This window comes from Oryzias melastigma, linkage group LG18 (genome assembly GCF_002922805.2).
Source record: "Oryzias melastigma strain HK-1 linkage group LG18, ASM292280v2, whole genome shotgun sequence".
NCBI classification, from domain to species: domain Eukaryota; kingdom Metazoa; phylum Chordata; class Actinopteri; order Beloniformes; family Adrianichthyidae; genus Oryzias; species Oryzias melastigma.
The window spans coordinates 14,592,055-14,612,143 of NC_050529.1; the positions used below are offsets into that span (position 1 = coordinate 14,592,055).

The 20,089-nt window shown below is 40.3% G+C and overlaps 2 protein-coding genes and 1 non-coding gene across 3 annotated transcripts in view; all 3 read right to left on the reverse strand.

Annotated features, from left to right (window-relative positions):
* Positions 1-1,838: 1,838 nt before the first annotated feature.
* pcolceb (procollagen C-endopeptidase enhancer b) lies at positions 1,839-14,294 on the reverse strand. The gene is made up of 9 exons (XM_024287820.2): positions 13,851-14,294; positions 12,860-12,968; positions 8,787-9,045; positions 8,420-8,544; positions 4,975-5,111; positions 4,159-4,889; positions 3,995-4,075; positions 3,749-3,919; positions 1,839-2,183 (listed from the first exon to the last, which is right to left on the reverse strand). Exons 1-9 carry the CDS (start codon positions 13,943-13,945, stop codon positions 2,053-2,055), a joined length of 1,839 nt encoding a protein of 612 aa, XP_024143588.1. The 5' UTR covers positions 13,946-14,294; the 3' UTR covers positions 1,839-2,052.
* LOC112156525 lies at positions 7,456-7,561 on the reverse strand. The gene has a single exon (XR_002920991.1). It is a non-coding gene; the product is annotated as a U6 spliceosomal RNA (small nuclear RNA).
* A 3,702-nt stretch (positions 14,295-17,996) lies between the features above and the next one.
* per1b (period circadian clock 1b) overlaps positions 17,997-20,089 on the reverse strand; it is a gene marked incomplete in the record, with an annotated part of 16,560 nt that continues 14,467 nt past the window's right edge. The window contains 5 exon segments of the mRNA XM_024287819.2: positions 17,997-18,852; positions 18,926-19,076; positions 19,157-19,388; positions 19,676-19,862; positions 19,941-20,089. Of these exon segments, the coding sequence (XP_024143587.1) occupies positions 18,613-18,852; positions 18,926-19,076; positions 19,157-19,388; positions 19,676-19,862; positions 19,941-20,089 (959 nt within the window).

The window sequence follows — 20,089 nt, forward strand, 5'->3', positions numbered from 1 at the left end:
AAAGTATATATATATATATATATATATATATATATACATAAATGCACGAAGCCTCCCTCAAGATAAAGCATCTCTGCCAAATTTAAGAGTTCTCCTTCATTCTGTCTTATTGGTCAAGGTAGTTTTTTTCCCAAGTCATACTCTCGCACAATCTTGGGATATATGGTGATACATATAGTATTGTATATGTGTGTGAAAAATCTTCAATACTTTGCTTCTACAAAAAAGTTGTGTTGCAGAAACATATTCTTTTGTTACAGTGAAGTTTCGTGATTTGTCTAAAATTTTTCTTTAATGTTTGTTCTTTCAGTTTCTGATTTGCTTGTCTGCTGCCTCCCACGCTCCAACTGGATGATTGCCTTTCAGGTAAGCTTCATCTGTTGTCAATGTTGCGTCACTTGGTTGCCTCTCAAACATTTCGGTGAGCTCAAAGACCTCAAGCTGTCCAGGTCCATCAAGCAAGTCCTCAGGTTTTAAAACATAGTCATCCCAGATACATTTCTGAATGTACTCAATGTGCTTTGATAATACATTTTTTAAAATAAAGGCTCATGGAAAACAACAAAGTACCAACTTAATGTAGATGTTCATGCACTGACTCATCAAACTGCTTTCGTGTAGTTTTCAAACTGCAGTAACTAACCCAACCCTAACTAAAAAATTCCTTTAAAAGTAGTTATGGAATTGCACAAATGTTTCCAAAGCTTCTTTGGTGTTCTCTTCACCTGTGTCATTTTCTTCTCAAACTACTTGCTAGAAGCGACATGTTGTGGATGGAAGGACATTCGTCCGATACCTGGAGCTCTTAAAAAACAAGTCATTTGGTTTTACAAAATGTACACTGTTCTAGAACTTATTTTTTAGTGTTAAACTGACTTGCTGTTTGAACCCTGGTATTTTTCATAGTTGCCTATTTGGATAAAAAAGTAGAAACTAAAAGTATTTAGTGCTAATCGTCAAAGGTTGAATGAACCGGGGTAAATTCTATATTCAAACACAATCAATTTTACATTTTACATTTCAAAATAAGTCCCACCTTAAGTAGCAGAGGGCGCTGGAGGCAGGAGTTTATCATAGTGTCGTTATGATTAAGACGATTTTGTTAGTTCATATTCACAGTAATAAAAAAAAAAAAGCTCTTGTGTTATGACATTTTGGATCAAATAAGTTCGTTTCGTAAAACAGGACTAAGGCTTTAGGGCCATTTCCGATTAATCCAACATTTTTGACATCCATCGTCTGTGCTGATGTTTGTTTTCGGATTGCATTTAGCATAAGCTGACTGTATATGAGAACTGGACTGAGGTTCCTGTCCTCCCTTGTGTTCCAAATAGGAAATACTGCTGGTTCCAAGAAGCCAAAATCCCATATTCTATTGAGAAAATAAACAGCTATTGTCAAAACGTTTGATAACCATTCCTTATTGAGAATTCAAATTGAACCTGTCCAAACAAGTTAACTGCTAGCTTGTAAATTAGCTACAGCCCGGGCTAAATGTCTTTTCCTTATGTTTTTCTGTCAGATACTTATGGTTTCACTCCAACTATAATCTTTTCTACTGTAAAATTATTCCTAGTGGTCTTTTAATATGCAGTTTTTTTAAGTCAAAATCGAAAAGCCTCTCATTTATATATATATATATTTCTGAAATGCAGAAGGAGCTTATTAGAAATATAATTCTGGTTTGTTTGTTGGAGCGAAGTTAGCCTCACTATTCCCCATCAGCACTTTGCACTCTCTCCCGCTAGCATTTAGCACATCACAAGCCCAAGCTAACATTAGCATTGCAATAAAAGAGCGAACAATATCAAAGAAAGTCTCCAAAATTATGTCAACAACTATGTTTATTGGTAACATTTTAACATTGTGAAGTAGTTCGAAAAATATACTGTACCATTTACATACATAATATAAAAATGAAATACTTGACTTTGAGCGTTTCAATTGTTAAAGGTTTTTCTTTTTCAGCCGCATGTTGATTGCATATCAACTCATTCAGAGTGCCACTTGAAAATATTTCCCCTCTTCTGATTGGCTGATGGAACTATGATGTCAGCAGGCTTTTTTTGAAAGGATGTCCAGTGGTTTGGTGTGAACGGGTTTGTAGAGGAGGGTGAAGCTGGAGGGGCTCAGGAGGCCGTTGCCCTGCTCATCCACTTTTCCCATCAGTACGTAGTTTCGGCCTGAACAGAAGGTGGACAGAAAACAAATAAAGGGAATCACTTAAAGCCACAATTTGTGTGTGTGTTTGGTGCCTCAAAATCCCCAAAAAGAAAAGTTGTCACAGGTTCGAACCCTTAGTAAAGTAAAATTAGTCTACTAATAACATAAACCCCATAATTCTGATGCAGAGAAAAGCAGCTTTACCACAATGTGCAACAGGTATTTTCACAATTAAAGTAAAATTCCTTATTCTGTATGGAGCAAAATCAGAGCTATAAACAACTTGAAAAATTGAAGCTGAAATATTGGTTGAAAAAAATGTAAGTGTCTGAAACTTTCTGCAATTCTTATATAAACTTCATTTTTTTCAGCTTTACATTTTTTGTTTCTAAGTTTCAAAACTCAAAATTTCAGTTTCAAATCTTCTTTTCACTTTCAACTCTTTCTTTTTTGGTTTTGAATCTGAAAATTTCAGGTTTGAAACTTTTGGCCTCGTTCTGGGGCGGGGCTAACATGAAGGACCAATCGCAATCGACAAGGAGGGTGACCTCAGTCGTGGTGCATTCACTGACTCTAGGAACTTGGAAATTTATGTTCAGAAAATGTCTGTACTATCATAGTCTTGTGTTGTCACAAGACGGCATAAAAAGCACTTTTATCGCATTCCAAACTCCGTTCTAGGAGCGTGTTCAAAGCGCCGTTTTACCTTGTCACATACGGGCATCAAAAACGGCGTTATGCTTAAATAAAATGGCTAAGACCAAGGAATAATTTCAATTGTCTGCAGTGGCTTACTCATTAACACAGTTGCCTTTTTCTCATCCGGGAAGTGTGAGTTCAACTCAACAGCACACACAGCTTTGCTATCTTTTAAAATTTCAAATTTTGAGAAATCCATGGATGAACAAATCTTTTTTGATAATCTACGGTCTACGTCAAGCATGTGGTAGGTCACTCTTGTTGAGGTAAAAAAAAACACTAGTTAATTCAGCACCCATAGGTGGTGCATATGCAGATCTAATGAAGCTGCTTCAGATTTTGTTGGAATTTCGTTAACCCCATAAATGTTATAGAGTTAAGGTAGTTCGAAGAGTGCATATTATTTCATGTTAATGGCAACTTCTCTGGTATTAATGGATTAAACGTACTTTTTCACCCAATAACTAATGCTTATCTAACTAACCCTTTTCCATTAGAATATCAGGACTACACAGTATATAACTCTTTACAAGTCTTTGACACGAAAATCTAGAAATTCTTTGGTTTGGTCAAACTCAATCAAAAACGAGATAAGCCAACAAAGCTTTCAGTTATGAATTACATAAACCTATTTATTCTTGGTTAAGGACCAAAACCTTTTACTGTCCTATTCCTATTCACCTATGACACACACATTCACACACTGATGGCAAGATGCCAACTTGTAACCACCATGTAACCACTGGCATGCCCAACTTTGACACATGGGGTAGCCAAGAATGTTACCAGACCTGAAACCCTCTAACTCTCTACCACAGGTTAAAAGTGCCACAGGAAGTATGTCACTCATCTACGGCATCCAAGACTTTGAATGTCTGAAGTGTACCTTTGACAATCCCAGGGCATCTCTTGCAGGTTGAAGTCAGCACCACTGACTTGACGGGTCCCGACTTGGCTATTTTGAGTTGTCCAGTCTTGTAGGCCTTGATCAGCGACACCTCTATTGTGGCCGAGCCCCTTGGAGCATTGTTTACGAAGGTGACCTTGCCGGTGATGACTGCAGGAGAAGGAATGTTATGCAGTAATAAGGTGATTTAGAAAATGTTTTGCGACAATTCAGGTAGTAGCTCACCAAAATCATGAGGGCAGAAGTTGGACTGGAGGGTTCCGGTCCTCTTACAGGGTTGTGTGCATATTGGGTTCATCGGTAAAGCTGCAGGAAATGCACACAACAAACAATAATTAGTGGTTCCAAGGGCAAAGCAGGAAAATGTGACAGTGTTTGGTTTGACTCACGTTTCTGGCTGACTGATGGCTTCTTTGTTACTGTCTTGGTTGGTCCTGATGGTTTGACTGAGGGTTTAACAACAGTCTTTGGAGTCGTCTTCACTGGCTTCACTCGAGGTTTAGCAGTGGGTTTAGTTTTTAGCAGAGGTTTACGCGTGGGTTTGGGCACTATCCTTGGTTTAGCAGTAGTTTTTATGGTCTTGGGCTTGACCGTGAGTTTTTTTGTGGGTTTTCTATCAGGTAACTTGGGTGTAGCTTTAGTTGGTTTGGGTTTAGGTGAGGGCTTGACTGAGGGCTTGGCAGTAGGTCTATGAAGTGGGATTTTCTTCACCAACGGCGTTCTCCCTGGCGTTGTTTTAATGGTTTTAGGGGTGGGTTTAACTACTAGGCCAGGTCTGGGTCTCCGGGGTGGTTTGGCAGCTGGTTTGGTGGTTGGTTTGACGGTTGGTTTCTGAGTTGGCTTGGCGGTTGGTTTTTGAGTTGGTTTCTGAGTAGGTTTAGGAGTGGTTCTTGAAGAAGTTCTGGTAGTTGGTTTTGGTGTTGGTTTGATGCTGCTGGGCCTCACGGTCGGTTTCCTTGTTGTAGACGTGGTCTTGAGACTGTAAATAAAGTCACCTCCAGCAGTGGGGGTGCGGGACCCACGGGGCACGCTGTTGTAGTACGCCATGAATCCATCCGAAGTTACACTAAGATCAGAGACAAACTGGACCAGGAGCTCGTTTCCATTTGTCACTATAGTCCTATATTGGATCAGAAGGGAAATAAAAACACATTACATCTAGAATCATGTTGAGTACGTTTACTACGTATGACCAATCATCTCACCCCGGCGGTCTATCGCCACAGAACTTTCCAATCCTCCTTGAGTCGTCCCTTTCTCCTCCATTAAACAGCGCCACATAATCGTACCGGCAGTACGTATCAGCCTCCAAATCCATCTTCTCAAACTTGACTTCAATCACCTGGAAAAACACTTTAGCTATGAACTTTTGAGCTATAAAGTCGGGACATGTTTGACTTTCAGCAGAAGCATAGTGTTGACACAGTAAAACAGCAGAGGAGGAGCTCTAAAATAAAAAGGGGGCATTTAGTCCCTTCCTTTCCTTTCTGCATCCCGTACTTCAGACTTTTAACACGTCTGCAGGCCTTCAATGAAGGCTTTCATTTCAGCACCGATCTGCTGCTACACTCTCTGACACACTGGCAAAAAGGTACATTTATTGAAATACTTCTTAGCAACTGGACCATTCTACCCAAATTTAAAAAAATAGTTCATTTTGCAAAACTTAAAGACACACTCCAATGAAAATTGTGTTTTTCTTAACATGTTCTTATCGCATTGATGTCATGATGGGTTTTTTTTATGCAAATCGTGATGGATTAGGAGCTGATGAAAAACCAGGAGTCTGAAAAGATTCTCAATATTGATTCAGCAACTAAAATGGGTGGGCCAAACTCTCCATTCTGATGCATTCACTTGCAGACAAATAGATACATTCATTTCTTCATTTGTCCTCATCCAGGCTGGAATCTGGCTCAAAACTACACTGCTGGACAGCTCCAATGCTGCTCACCATTTTTGTCGCACCCCTGATGTTAGCTTGGGGTTTTGAGGGACTGTAAGCTAGTGGAAGAGAGAGGAAAAAAGGTATGATGGGATATCAGGAGAGGGTTACTTCCACGCCAACTGTCAGAGGTGAATTTCTAACAAACTCCTCTCCCTCTGGAGAAAATATGCTTTTAGCTAAAAATAGCATAATCATAATTTAATTTACAATAGATACAAATATAGTGAGACAAACATGCCTAATTTATAAATGTTATGCATATTCCTTACCTCTCCACACTTACATGGTGTTTTTGTATGTACGTAGTTACATTTTAAACCCTTAATTCAAACAAATATCAGGCACATTAAACGGATTTTGCCTTTCCTGTATTGCTAATGGGAATGCTAGTGGTTTAGCTACAATACTAAGATTAAAAACCCCTTCACAGCTCATAGATTTTGTATTTTGAAAATGCTTTTCTCTAGTCTTTGGTTAAAAAATGTGTACATTTTTAATAAGCACTTTATTTAGAATTATAAGCAATGTTTGCTAGCTGTTTAGCTCATTTTTAGGGTAGCTTTTACGATATGCTGATGTGCTTTCTGACACTTTTAAGTTATGTTCCTTGTCTTGTTAAATCATGCATCTTTCTATTCAAATAATGTTTAAAAAATATATACAGAATTGTGTGTTTTACGTAAAAAAATAAATAGTAGTATTGTAGAAGTCTATGCTAATAAATAAAAGCAGCTCCAGGTTGAAATGTTCTAACTAAGTTTATTTTAGTCTGTGAAAGTGACCATGGAGCCTCATTCAGGCCTGCTTAAGAGTGACTCTTTGAAGCACAGTTATACAATGGGAGTGATGCATTCATGTTAATCCTTCTCTCATCTCTGGGTGTTGTTCCAGTCATAATCATAACTCATGGAGTTGCTCATTATACCCCATGCTGGTGCAGTTCAAAGGATGTGCTCTAAATTATGAGTGAGTCGTTAAACAAAATTACATTTGTCTATCTTCGCTTCCAGCTTTGAACTGGGGAGAGGGTTTCTTATGATCTGTAAATAGCTGATGGTTTTAGTAAATGGTGTTAAGAGGGTGAAGTTGTTTTAGGCAGCTTCTAATTTTCAGCCTCTGGTACAGAACATGTATCATCTGGAAGTGCTTGTGTACAGTTGTGGTGGCAGGAAGTGGACTTTGGTGCTAATTTTAGTGATTTTCATGTTGCAGCCTATATGTGTAAAAACAGTCTTGATCATATCAATGCTTCATAACCAAGAGGAAATGCTAACTATATCAGGGAATACAGTTGATAAAAATTTAGCAAAAAGTATACTTTAACCCCTTAACACCGGAGATGTCGCCAGAGACACCTAAATGACACGCTTTTTAACCTACTATTCAACCGTTTAAACACAATCAGCGTAAATGCTAAAACAGAGAAAAGCGGCTTTATCCATCAGCTTTGCGTCCTGCAACACTCTTTTAACATATGGTGTTCACACTGGACAAGCCAGGAGGGGGTTCTTCATTTTTTTTTCTTTTCTACTGTTTTTTTAGCACAAGTGCATCACCTACAGTTGGAATGGGGTTTAGAATAAAAGGCCATAGTGGTGTCATCCATCCATCCATCCATCCATCCATCTTCTTGTCCGCGTCTTCCCTTTCGGGGTCGCGGGGGTGCCGGAGCCTATCCCGGCTACTGAAGGGCGAAGGCGGGGTACACCCTGGACAGGTCGCCAGTCTGTCACAGGGCCTAAATGAGGAACGCTTCACGGATTTGCGTGTCATCCTTGCGCAGGGGCCATGCTAATCTTCTCTGTATCGTTCCAATTTTAGTGTATGCACTAGAGAACTAGTGCTAGTGGTGTCACACACTGTAATTCCACTTGGGCACAAACCACGATTATTCATTTCTCCCTGATCAATTTTCAAACTGTTAGCACTTCATGAATTGAAAATTACCTCAACCATTCGTCACAACCAAATCCCTGTCCCTGATTGGTCAAAGTTTGACCTGGTTTCATGTGTTTTGAATGTAAAGCCCATAAATGGGCTTAAAAACCTGAGTAGCTACACTTGAATGCTCGAGAGTTTTGAACGATGAAGCTTGAAATGTGTGATAACTCGCCTTTACATAGACTTTTCAATGGAAGTGGCCACTTCCAAACACAGAAATCTAGGGTGGCAGCAAGTCCGGGTAGCTTTCTTGTTCGAATGTGTCCTAACCGGACGGCTACATTTCTCTGAATAGTGATTAATAAAGTATTCTCTACCCTATGCCCTACCCTACGCTACTCTACCCTGCCATACACTACTCTACCCTACCATACCCTACCACACCTTACTCTACCCTACCCTGCTCTACCCTACCTACCCTACCTACCCTACCTTACCATACACTACTCAACCCTACCCTACCATACCCTACCTTACTCTACTCTACTCTACTCTACTCTTCTCTACTCTATTTGAACCTGCGCTGGAGAAGGCACAACAAGATCATGGTGATTTGTGTGAAACATTTGAATGTACTGTTTTTCTAGGCATGATCCTAGTCAATAAAGTTTTAGTTGAATGCTCTTGGCTGACAAAAGAGCTGGTTCCTCCTTGGTTTTATGGTTGCATGTGGCGTGCATCTAAAGATGGTTTTGTCAACTCGAAAAAATCTGGATAGCAATAAAACAATCTCATCCATTAAGTAAGTACGGTGAACTTACGTTGCTCGGCTCCACGGAGATGTGCCAGGAGCAGCTGATACCTGCTGGGTAATTAGAGTTGGGCCAGTTGGGCGTCTTGACAGAACCTTGCTCTTTGGTCAGCCGCCCTCCACAAAATTGGTTCTCTGTGGATGAGGAAACCCCATAATAAGAGGAAGCTCCTTTATGAGCCTAATTAAAAACACATTATGCCGTGCTAAGATGAGTTCAAAATAGTGATTGCAGAAGCCTGCGGTGGTTTGTTTACTCCAGTGAGGATGACGTTACTCCTATTTAGGAAGAGCAGTCCACATAAGATGAATTAGATTCACTAGACAGTTATATAATATTGAAGGGCTGATAAAACTCTGTAGGTTTGTGTCCACACCTTCCATGTGTGGCTTCCCAGCATTGAAGGACGCCAAGAACCCCCTTCCTCCTGTGGCGTCGTCTGACACCATCTCCAGCATCATCGTGTTGGAGGTGGAGATGAGAGCTCCTGGCCTGAAGGTCCCACAGAAGCGCCCCAGTTTTTGCACCAGGAGTGAATGACCATTGTAGACATCCAGGTAGTCGTAGCGACAGGTGGGGTCAGCTTCGAGGTCAAAGAGGCGGAATGACAACATGACCACGTGACCCTCTGGGACCTGGAGGGTTGGAAAAAGGACAAAAACAGAACTTTAGCCATGCTTTCATAAAAATGTCAGGGTTTTGGCTTGTGGCTTTCATGTTCTCCCCGTACATGCAGGGGTTTTCTCTGGGCTCTCCGACTTCCCCTCACAATCCAAAGACATGTTTCATAGGTTGATTGGTTGCTCTAAATTGTCCCTCGGTATACATGTGAGTGATTGTGCAGCTCTGCACCAGACAGAACATTGGTCCAGTGGGAACCCCGCCTTAACCCAACAGTAGCTGGAATAGATTCCGGCAACCCCCTGACCCTGAAAGGGATATACAGGTAACAGGATAAAAAATGGATGGTTTCTTTGAGTTCACTCTTTTGGCTGTATATGCGAACTGCTTCTTTGAATTTGAAACACAGCAATCAGTGTCTCTGTCTGTTTCTCTTTTTTATTCCAACTGATCCCTTACTGATCCCTTAGTCACATGCACTTGCATAGGGATTTGACCCATATGGGTTCTGCAGGTTTTGGTTTGTCTGGACCTGTGGAGGGTTGTGGAGAGGAGTGGTTGCATCTTAAAGAGGATACAGACAAGTCTTCTAGATCATTTGAGACTTTGGGGGGACAATTTAAATTGCATACACTTACGATGTACAGGTGATGCTCTTGTTTTGTGCCCTTTATGCAGCACTGCAGATGTGAGTACTGCCTCCTTACTGGTGCAAATACTGGATGCAAAGTGTGTGCACGTAATTAGTAAGCCCCTGTAGGACTAACAAACTATGCTCTGATTGTCTAATTTCTAGGAGAACAATGCAAGGAGATCATGTCCTTCCAGATGAAAAGAATTTGAATGGAAGAACATGATAGGATTTTTTGTAAGACCTCTAATCAAAAACTTTAAGGAGAGAATTAATGATGGAATTTATGTATTTTGGTGATGTCCTAAAACTCAGTCTTCTTGAAATATTATGAAGGAAGTCCTTGGATCTTACCTTCCAATCAAGTCTTTAGTTATATATTTAGGGAACACAGAAGAAGACTTTGTCTTGAAGGAAGGTTTCTACCTGAAAAATATCCTACTTCGACCAACAAAATGTGTGTAGCTAAGAAATTATATCAAGTTGACCCTCCAAGAACTACAGGAGGAGACCCCGATTTCTGTATTTTTTCTTCTTTATTCTTTTTTTGGTCAAATTTTCTTGCTTACTCATTCATTAACAGTTTGATTTTTGTAACAATAAGAACACAATATGTAAAAACCAACAATTAAGTTTCTACAGGGGTCTATATTTATGTCCTGCTTACCACCCAAGTGGTTCATTGTAAGTTTAGATGGGCTGTTTCTCACGCCCATTTTGACCACAAACAGATGTCAACAAATCTCTAATTATAATTTTGGGGGGGTAAAGCTTTGTACAATGTCTGACTGAAACAAGCAGGCATCGTTAGGAACGATCAAAGAGAAATCCTGCTATGCAGTATTTGAAGAATATATATATATATATACAATTGTCGATTAACATTATCCCAAAAACTTGTTAAAAATAAAGCTTTTTGTAGCAGCTAGACTATCTAACTGATTGTCCTGAATTAAAATAGGTGTTCCACAGGGCTTTGTTTCAGGATCCCTTTTTTTCCTTATACATAAGCTAAATGTTGACATTTGAAAAAGTTGACAATTTTACAAACTATGTGTCAGCAACGGTGAATCAAAAAGCATCTTTAACTGAGCATCTAAACAGATGAAGCATCAAAAGTATTTAATTAAAAAAATCTGTAAGAGTTAAATCCTTAATTTATTTTCAGAAAAATCTATTGAAAAATAAAATCAAAGAAAATTAGTTTACATACTTAGGTGTCTTTGCTTTGGTTTTCTTTGGTTTAGTTTTTACTTATTTAAGATTCCCTTTCTTGCTTATCGGCCCTATGTAATAATTCAAGGATTCATGGGAGTTTCTCCATCTTGTATGGTTTGGTGAATTTGGAAAAACCCTTTAACCTTGTTTTTTGGGATGTTTTGTTGAAATGTTCCAGGAATTTGAAGTCCGGGACCTCCTACTTGGCCCTCTGGCCTCTGTAAACCAGAGTAAGAGTTTGGTTTGTTTGTTGGCAGTAAATTGAATCTGTTTCCAGTTCATGCTGAACTCTGCCTGAAATACCCTTTCTCACAGGTTCTGTTTATCATTTTTATGGACAGAATTTTTATACACAGATAGGGGCCAGAGATAGTCTGGTTTGGGGACCAAAGGATTTCATCTCTACTTTTTGCAGACGATGTTGTTCTGTTGTCTTCATCAAACCAGGACCTTCAATGTGCTCTGAGGTGGAGTGTAAGCATCTGGAAGGAGAGCTCAGCTGGAGACTATAGTTCTGTTTTTGACTATAGAAGGATAGTTGTCCTTTTCTAGGGAGGTGGAGACTTGCTAATTTGATATGCCGGAGCCTTGTTCACAAGTAAAGGAAGGATGGAGCATAATAAGTGGTTGTTTTATTGGGTCATTCCAGTAAAGAAGCAAAGCTTTTGTATTTACTGAAAATTATGGTCCTTGTCTCACCTATCGTCATGAGCTTTGGGTCCTGACCAAAAGGACAACATCCTGTCAAAATGAGCTTCCTCCTTAGAGTGATTGTTGTCTCTTAGAGGTTACCAAGAGGAAGTTGGAGCGGCTGCTCATTCACATCCAAAATAACCAGTTGAGGTGACTGTGGGATCTCTTTTGGAGACTTGGGAACTTCCCTGGAGAGACATTCAAGCAAATTCCAAAGGGAACATGTGGAAGACCCAGGACATGGAGGGACATTGTCTCTCAGCTGGCCTTGGATGCTGTTTATAGGGTCTCCTCGACAGAACCGGAGGAAATTTGGACAAGCAGAAAAAGAGGGATGAATGGATGATTAGAGATGGATGAATGGATGATTAAAGATGGATGGATGGTTAAATATGAATAAATGGATGGATGAATAGGTCCCTAATTTTAAGTTTGACCTCTTATTTTGTCATAGTTTTTGGATTCTTCTCACATGTATCCCTTAGTCACACGGGTCAAAGTCAAGGCCCGGGGGCCGGATCCGGCCCTCCAGATCATTTTATTTTGTTGTTATTAATGGCCCAATGTTATCTTGCGCTTATAACTTTATAACTTGTATAATTTTGACAGAATATATTTTTATGAAGAGTAAAATATTTAAAATTATTTAAGGTTTATTTATTTTGGAAAAATATTCCTGCCTGTTTTTATAAAAAGTTATATTTTTTAAATTTAAAAAAATTAGTTTCACTTTGTTCAATAAATGTTCATTTAGTTCGGCCCGTGACCTAAGGCATGTTTTGGATTTTGGCCCCCTGTGCAAGTGAGTTTGACACCCCTGCCTTTTGTCAAAAACGTGTTAAAAATCAGGCTTTTTATAGCAGCTAGAATTTCTAACTTTCTGAATTAAAATAGGTGTTCCACAAGGTTCTGTTTTAGGAACCCAGCCCATTTCTCTTTTGCAATCAACACACCAACAGTTTATGTTTATTTATATTAAATCATTGGCAAAAGATTATGAAGTGGTTGTGATCTCTTACAATTATAAACAATTATTGATGTACAACTACAGTTTGGTTGTACAGAAAAAAAACATTTTTTATTTCTTTTTTAGCGTTTAGTGTAGTTATTTAAATTGTGAGTGACAAACGAGCCACAAAAGCAACAAATTACATTTTGCAAGAGCGGTTTGTAGCCAGCAGCATTCTGTATTTACCTTTGCTCACAATTGTCTCTAATTTTACTCTAAATATAAGCCTTAAAAAAGTAATAAAGTTATCCCTTTTGTCGTGGTTAGCATGACTCACAGTGATGAACCAGGTGCATTTGCTGTTGGGTTTGTAGAAACTGGGGAAGCCTTCGCTGGCCACCATGCCCGAGTCTGTGACCATGTGTCCTCCGCAGGGAAAGAGCGGCCTGCAAAATAGAAGAACCACAGAGGAAAACTGCAGCCCCCTTCAAGCCTGTGCAGCGTGTCTTCAGGCCAAACTGCGCATGCACACACACAATGTTTACATACAAATCTACAGTGGTCGTCTGTGTTCTTAGAGGCTTGAGGAGGGGAGGATTTTTTGGTCGACCGTCAAGGTGTTTTCATAACTCTCAGTCAAACCAGCAAACAGAACGCGTGCTGTGTGCTGACTGTACCACAAGAAAGTCGACGCTTACCGCAGCCAATGGGCACCTTCTCCAATGCTGCGCAGCCGCCTGCGCACACATGGAGCCCAGCAACACAAGAATCTGCTCAGACACACATCAAGGCAGACCCAGCAACAACTTTTAATTTAGCTGAACCAGATGTCAAATTGCTAGCTTGACTTTTTATGTCATTAATGCGACAAAACTCATCATCTTTGACACCAAGTCGTTTCATTTTACGGTCTGTCTGGTTCTCAGTCTCACTGATGAGGCCACATTCTGCCCTGAATTGCCCCGGTGGTTGAGTTCCTCCCACCTCTGCCTGTGGATCTGAGCTTTCCACAGGCATTTATCCATCCCTCATGTGTGATTCATAAGGAAGACCATGCACAACAAACATACAAGTCAAAAAATACTAATAAGCATGAAAAATGGTCTTAATTCTGAGTTTTTTCGCTGTTTTTCTGCATCGTCGTGTTCCTTTTTCCAACCGCCTGTCTGGGTTTGTTTACAAGATGCTAACCCCATGTTATTGTCAGTGAAACCATCTATTTCCACTCTGCTTTTAGGGATCATAACCCAGCGTCTAGGAGAAGACTCACAGACACACAGACATGATTAAAAAACCTACATTTTTGAGATCTTCTTCACACCCCTTACCCTTGTTCGGTGAGGTTAGTCGTCCTCTGAGCATCCGTCCATCCGAACCTCCAAGAAAGGACAAAAAGGCACACGGTCCACACCCTGTCCTCCATCCTGACGTCCTCACAGATCAGGAAAGACGCTGGAATTGGAGGAGGAGAGGGAAAGGAAGCAGAAATAAACGGAGGGAGAAGTGGTGTGGAGGCGTGGAGAGAAGGGCATTCGAGGGGGGTGGATGTGATGGGTGGGACGCTGGGGAGGGAAGGGCGAGAAAGTTAGATTAAGTATGAAGTAAAAAAGGAATCAAATCGAAGCCAAACATAACATGCGTGCCGCTCAGTGAGGTCACACAGGGAGATTTTCACCTCATGAAGGTGATGAACAGGTGAGGCCTTGGAGGTGAGTCTACAGCAACAAGATGTGATCGTGTTGGCAAATTTTGAACGAATCTGCCTACTAGTTACCCCCTTTCCTCTGGGAAAACAATCAAATGTAGGTGTAGATTTGACCCGAATGATATACATTTTTGTGATGCAATTTATGTTTTTTTTCCAGTTTCTCAAAATCTGCTACTTTTTTTTTAATGTAGCATAAATTTAACTTCATACAAAGTCACTAATTAATTTGTTTGGAGTTATATTATGCAGATTAATTTTTTTCAAGTTGTTGTCTTCGTTTCATTTTCAGAACCCACCAAAGTCCTTTAGGGTTGCTGGAGCCTATCCCACCTATTGTTGGGTTAAGGTGGGTACAGGTAATCAGTTTGTTGCACGGTCACACACGTCCACACCTAAGGAACGATTAATAATTTCCAATTCATTTATGAAGCATTTATTTGGGCTGTGGGAGGAAAATTAAACCTTCTCTCTAGGAGATCCTGTTTTGTAAGATTTGATTTAAAGAATGTCTTGTTGCATTTTTTTCCCAGTATGCACTAAGCTGGCTCCATATTTTCAAAGTACATGTGTTATTTACTAATTGTTGTTCAAGTATTGTTATGATATGATTAAACTAAAAAAAGTTTTTTTAAAACATTTACTAGCTCCAGTGCTAGCTTAAATGGGAACAATGGTTGTGTTGTGGGTATTCTTATTTTTTTTATTATTTTTTTATTTTAAATTTATTTATTTATTGTATTCATTTATTTATTTTAAATTGTTATCGCTTTCAACCTTCTGGCAAAGTTTTAATTTACTCAATTTGCAGTGTTATGTAATGTATAGTGCTCTAATAAGTTTATTTAAAATTTGTTGTGAATTTCCTTACAACACAGACATATATTATCACTAGAGATGCAGAAGAGAATCGATTTGGTGATATATCGCGATATTTCATTTGGCAAAACTTGTATTGATTTAAAATGTTGACAAGACGATATTTAATTAATTTTTTAATGAATTATTTAATTTTGTTTTTCTTATATTGAAAAATATTTTATCATGACAATCACAGTATTGACTTTTCCCTTCAAGAACAAATATTCTTTAATTTACCAAAAGAAAGGCAGCAAAGATTTGCTTGAGTAAAAGCAACTTGTATATGAGATACAGATACAGTGGTTAGTGTTTATACTATTTTAATAACATGAAATATGCAATAATATTCAGGTGGAGTTTTTTCTAACTCATTAAAGAAAATTGTGAAAAAACATTCTGGCACAGTCTTGGGATTAATTGCGATATATATCGTTTGACACATATCGCGATACATATCGTATCGTCAGACTTCATCTAATTATCACTGGATGAAGCAGGTGTGACGTCACCCATAGAAAATGCCTCAAGTCTGATTCTCTTGAAATGAAGCCAATTCGGTAGAATCAGTCAATCAAACGTTGGAGGTGGGGCCAATGGGCACCCCAGGCTTTTACTGAGGCATCTGATTGGTCGGTTTATAGCTTGAATAACTTGTGATAAAGGAAAAAAAATATCATGAGAAATCAAAATTACCAAGAACATGTTAGGAAAATGTATCAGAGCAAGAATAGTTATTCTGATACATCAAATGACTGAGTAATAGCTGTTTATTTCTCAATTGAAGTCTTTGGGATTTTGGGTTTTTGGAGCCAGCAGGTACTTGTTTTTGGAACACAAGAGAGGGGGGGTTAACCTGTCCAGTGATCCTACAATCTATGTTAATACTCTTTTCAGTACAAAGGGCGTTCGCCATTTTTTTGGGAGTTAATGATGTTTGCAGTTTATGAGAATTGGACACCCCCTGGTGTTGAAAATAGGAAGTGTCAGAGCAGGAACCAGAGGAAAAGTATTTTCTATGGGTGTTTTGTCCACCTCTATATATTGTCAATGAAAGTCACCCTAAAAAGTGCACATTGATGAATATAGACCACAATGCAATGCATTGAAATGATTTGCCATTTTAATAAAAAAAGTAAACATTTATTTTTTTTTAATTCGTCCAAGTTTTTAACATTAGAACACAGTGGATTCAAACATCAGCTTTTTATAATGTTAATTTATTAGGTTATTACTTCTTGGTGACATCATATTTGCAAATCTAGAGTAATTTTAGTGGTTATGCTAATTAGTTGCTAACAATGTGTTAGCTTAGTCAGTTTTCATGCTATCATACTAGCATGTGGCTCAAAAGTAGCAGACCTTCCTCTCTGTTTTAAACATTTCTTTTAAATTTGTTTCCTAAAAAAACTTTTAAAAAAGATGTATATAAAAAAATATGTTAACATAAAGTTAGCCAAGTGTTGACATAATTTGAGTCTGGGAAAGAATTCAAAATGTGCAAAACAAAATGAGGAATTTTAAATATAAGCCCAGAAAAAACCTGAAATATGCTGGTCTGTGCATGAACATTGCTGTGGCACAGACTGAAGTTGTTGTTGTGGAAAAACAAACGTCAAGGTGACTTCAAGCTGTCGACCGGCTCATCGTCTCCATCAACCGTTCATGATATCAACCACACGCCTTGCAGTCATTACGGTAAACTCCGCCCCTTCGCCTGAACGAGGACGGGCCTCGGTCTTTTTTAAGCTGCGGTGACCTCTTTGGGTTTGAACCACAGCTGAGCAGAATGAGACTGCGGTTAGGTGAGGAGGCAGCTGCCCCGGTTTCCTCCCTGCTTCCAGTTCATTCCGTTCACTCTCTGCAAAAACAAGAACTTCAAGAAGATGCATGAAATCCCCTTCAATTGAAAAAAAAAAAAAAAGAAATTGAATTCGAGGTCTTATTAGTCATTTTATTTTCATTTTGTACAAAGAATTTCACAAAAAAAGAAACTGTCGCAGATGCATTGAAGCATACAAATTACACAACTGGAGCAGTGACACAAAAAAATGAAATAAAGGGAAAAAGAGACGGTAAACACTTTAAAATCTCAGGACTTTCTTACAAAGTAGTTCCACCACTATTCAATCTTACTTATGACACAAGCTAGCAACATAAGCTAGCGACACAAAGCTCCCATGAAGGCTTTCACAGTTTCTTAAGGTGCCGACCACACGGAGATGGTATAATGTGATTTCTTTAAAGACCCACTCCGATGAAAATCGTGTTATTGTGGCTTTTTTCTAAAGATGGAGGACATGTATTGAGAACATTTTTGAGGATTTCTCTTTTAAATCAAGAAGAGAGGATGAAAAAAAAGATTGTAGCGGTCCACAAGCTAGCTGCTCCGCTTGTAGACGGTTAAATCAGAGTTGGGGGGTTTTAGGGACCCTGGGTCTCAAACTGGCGGCCCGCGGGCCATTTGCGGCCCCCACCTTAATATAAAAGTTTAATGTCTACCAAGCAAAAATTTTGCTTTGTAGTGTTTCACCTTGTTTTATGTTCAAAACTTTGCATTTGCTATCGTCGTTGGATCTGGTTGTCAGAAAAGTCCTTAGCAACAGTTGCTAGCGTCGGACTCGCAGCTTAGTGGTACAAAGACATGAACAAATGTTCAATAAATTTGTTCAGTAGACATAGAGAATGGACACATTTTGGCACAAATGGAACCCCTTCAGTGGCCCAGAGGGAAATTGAGTTTGACAACCCTGCTGTAAACAGAGAGCTCTCGTTAAGTGGGGGCGGGGTTACTCTGCCACAATGGTCCCGCCCACAATTCAGAGGCAAATTTCTAATGAACCGGAGAAAATATGTCCTAAAAAATGACCTTTTTAAAATTATTTTGGATAAAAATGAAAGTAGATCAACAGAGGATGGGAGTGGGTCTTTAATTTCAGTCTTCTAGTGCTCATATAAAGCGACTGCACTGATGTTCCACTGACATCATGGAAGTTCCCTCTTATTCTCCTAAAAAACGTTTTCTTTCTGCAAAACAAACACTTTTTTTGTTAGAATTTTCTGATTTGCAGGGAATTCAAGTACAAAAATATACATATAATAACTTGTGACTTCCGCTGTACATTTTCTTTGATAAGTGCTCTGTTGTTTCATTCGGGTCAGAACTTTTCTTTATAAAAAAAAAGGAGAAAATATTGTTTTTTGTTTTTTTATATATACATAGATATCCTTACAGGATGAAAATAAGAGCAGAAACATTCAGTAGGAAGGAAGGTCAAACATGAAAACTTTGTTTACAAGCTAAACATGGAGATAAAAAACCACCGGTGAGGAGATTCTCCTCTCATGAGGACAACTTCAATAAATAAAACTACAAGAACAGCTCAAAGGTGTTCGTGTGATTCACTCTCTAAAACCGAGTGTTTATTTCTGGAGGTTTCCAAGGAGATCGACCCCCTAAAATGTCCCTCCTGATCCGTCAGTTTTCTGGAATGTTCTGCTCCCGTGGAGCTCCGGGAGGTTCTTGTTTAAGTCTCTCCCGCCAACGTTTCGGATCTCAAACTCTGCTCCTCTGCGGCTGCAGCTTGATTACTGTCCTGCGCTTTGGCCTCCTTCTCCTCCTCTTCCTCCTCGTCCTCCTCGTCAGCGTTCTTCTTGAAGCTCTCCTCCTGAGCCTTCAGCACGGTGCACAGCTCCATCTCGTGGATCTCCACGTCGAAGGGGGCGTCGGTCGGCACCGCCGGCGGACACTTGCAGCCGGCGCAGCCCTGAAACCAGAGGGACACGTTAGAGGTGGTTCCAGCTGCACGCCGCACGCCCGGATCGGGGGGTGGAGCTTACCGATATGTTGATGGCTCGGGGGAGGCGGCCTGTCCGGATCCAGGGGTGGACCTGACTCAGCTCTTTCTTCTGCTCGTCTGTGAAGCGAGGCTGATGTTTCTGCAGGTTCCTCAAGGCTTCACGGTCCTCCCGCAGCACCGTCTCCATGTCCCTACAGTCACACACAGTTTGTTTTCAAGTTTCTACACTTTATGTTTTTATTTTTAGGCTTTTCGTGGCGCCTCTTCCTACCTGACGGGCAGCTGGTACGTCATCATGACCTTTTCGTCGGTGTTGGCCATCAGCAGCCAGATGGGATCCTGCAGCACACACTTGATGAACTGCTCTTCCCCGCCGTCTCCTCCGGCGCTGCTGCTGCCGGCACCGCCGCCGCCGCCCCCTGCTGGCTGCTTGCGGGAGTGGTCGTTCTCCGAGGAGTCGATGCTGCCGAAGTACTTGCTGGTGTGGCTTCCCTGGCTGCTGCCTGAACCGGAAAAAAAGGAGGAAAAATCCTTAAGACCTTTCAGGAGCCTGAATCGGTCACAGACTAATTCTTGGAGACAAATCAGGAAAAACACTTTTTTGACAATCAAATGTTCACAAATTTATTAAACTCTTTTAAACTAAAAACTTTTAAACTTTTTAAACTAAAACTCTCTTTTAAACTGGCAATTTTAAAAAAAATTTTGACAGTTTGGATGATAATTCAAAAGCAAATATTTCTTAAAAACTAAAATATATTTTAGCTTAGTTATTGTCTGAGTGACTTACTGGTGCCGCTGGTTCCAGACGAGCTGCAGCCGTTGGAGCCGGAACCAGAACCTGAAGATCTGGTGCCGGAGGAGCCGGATCCGGAGGCGGCAGAGCCGGTGCCGGACCGGGAGTCTTCCTGCAGCAGCAGGTCCAGGAGGTCGCTGGAGGTGGACATGGCGTCCTGGTTGGACTCGTTGGCCTCACCCTGAAGGGACAGAGTTAAGTATTCAGTCAGGAAGGGTCTGACGGATAGCGGGCCGTGTTCAGGAGGGGATGGACTCACGTTCTCCTTGGAAGTGTCGTCGGAGCTTCTCTGATTGGCCGAGCTCTGGCCCCCGGCTGGCACGCTGCCCTGCGCGGAGGGCGTGGCTTGCTGGGAGGCGGCCAGCGCCGTGGCGACCTCGAGCCGGTTGCTTGGCGACTCCTCCAGCT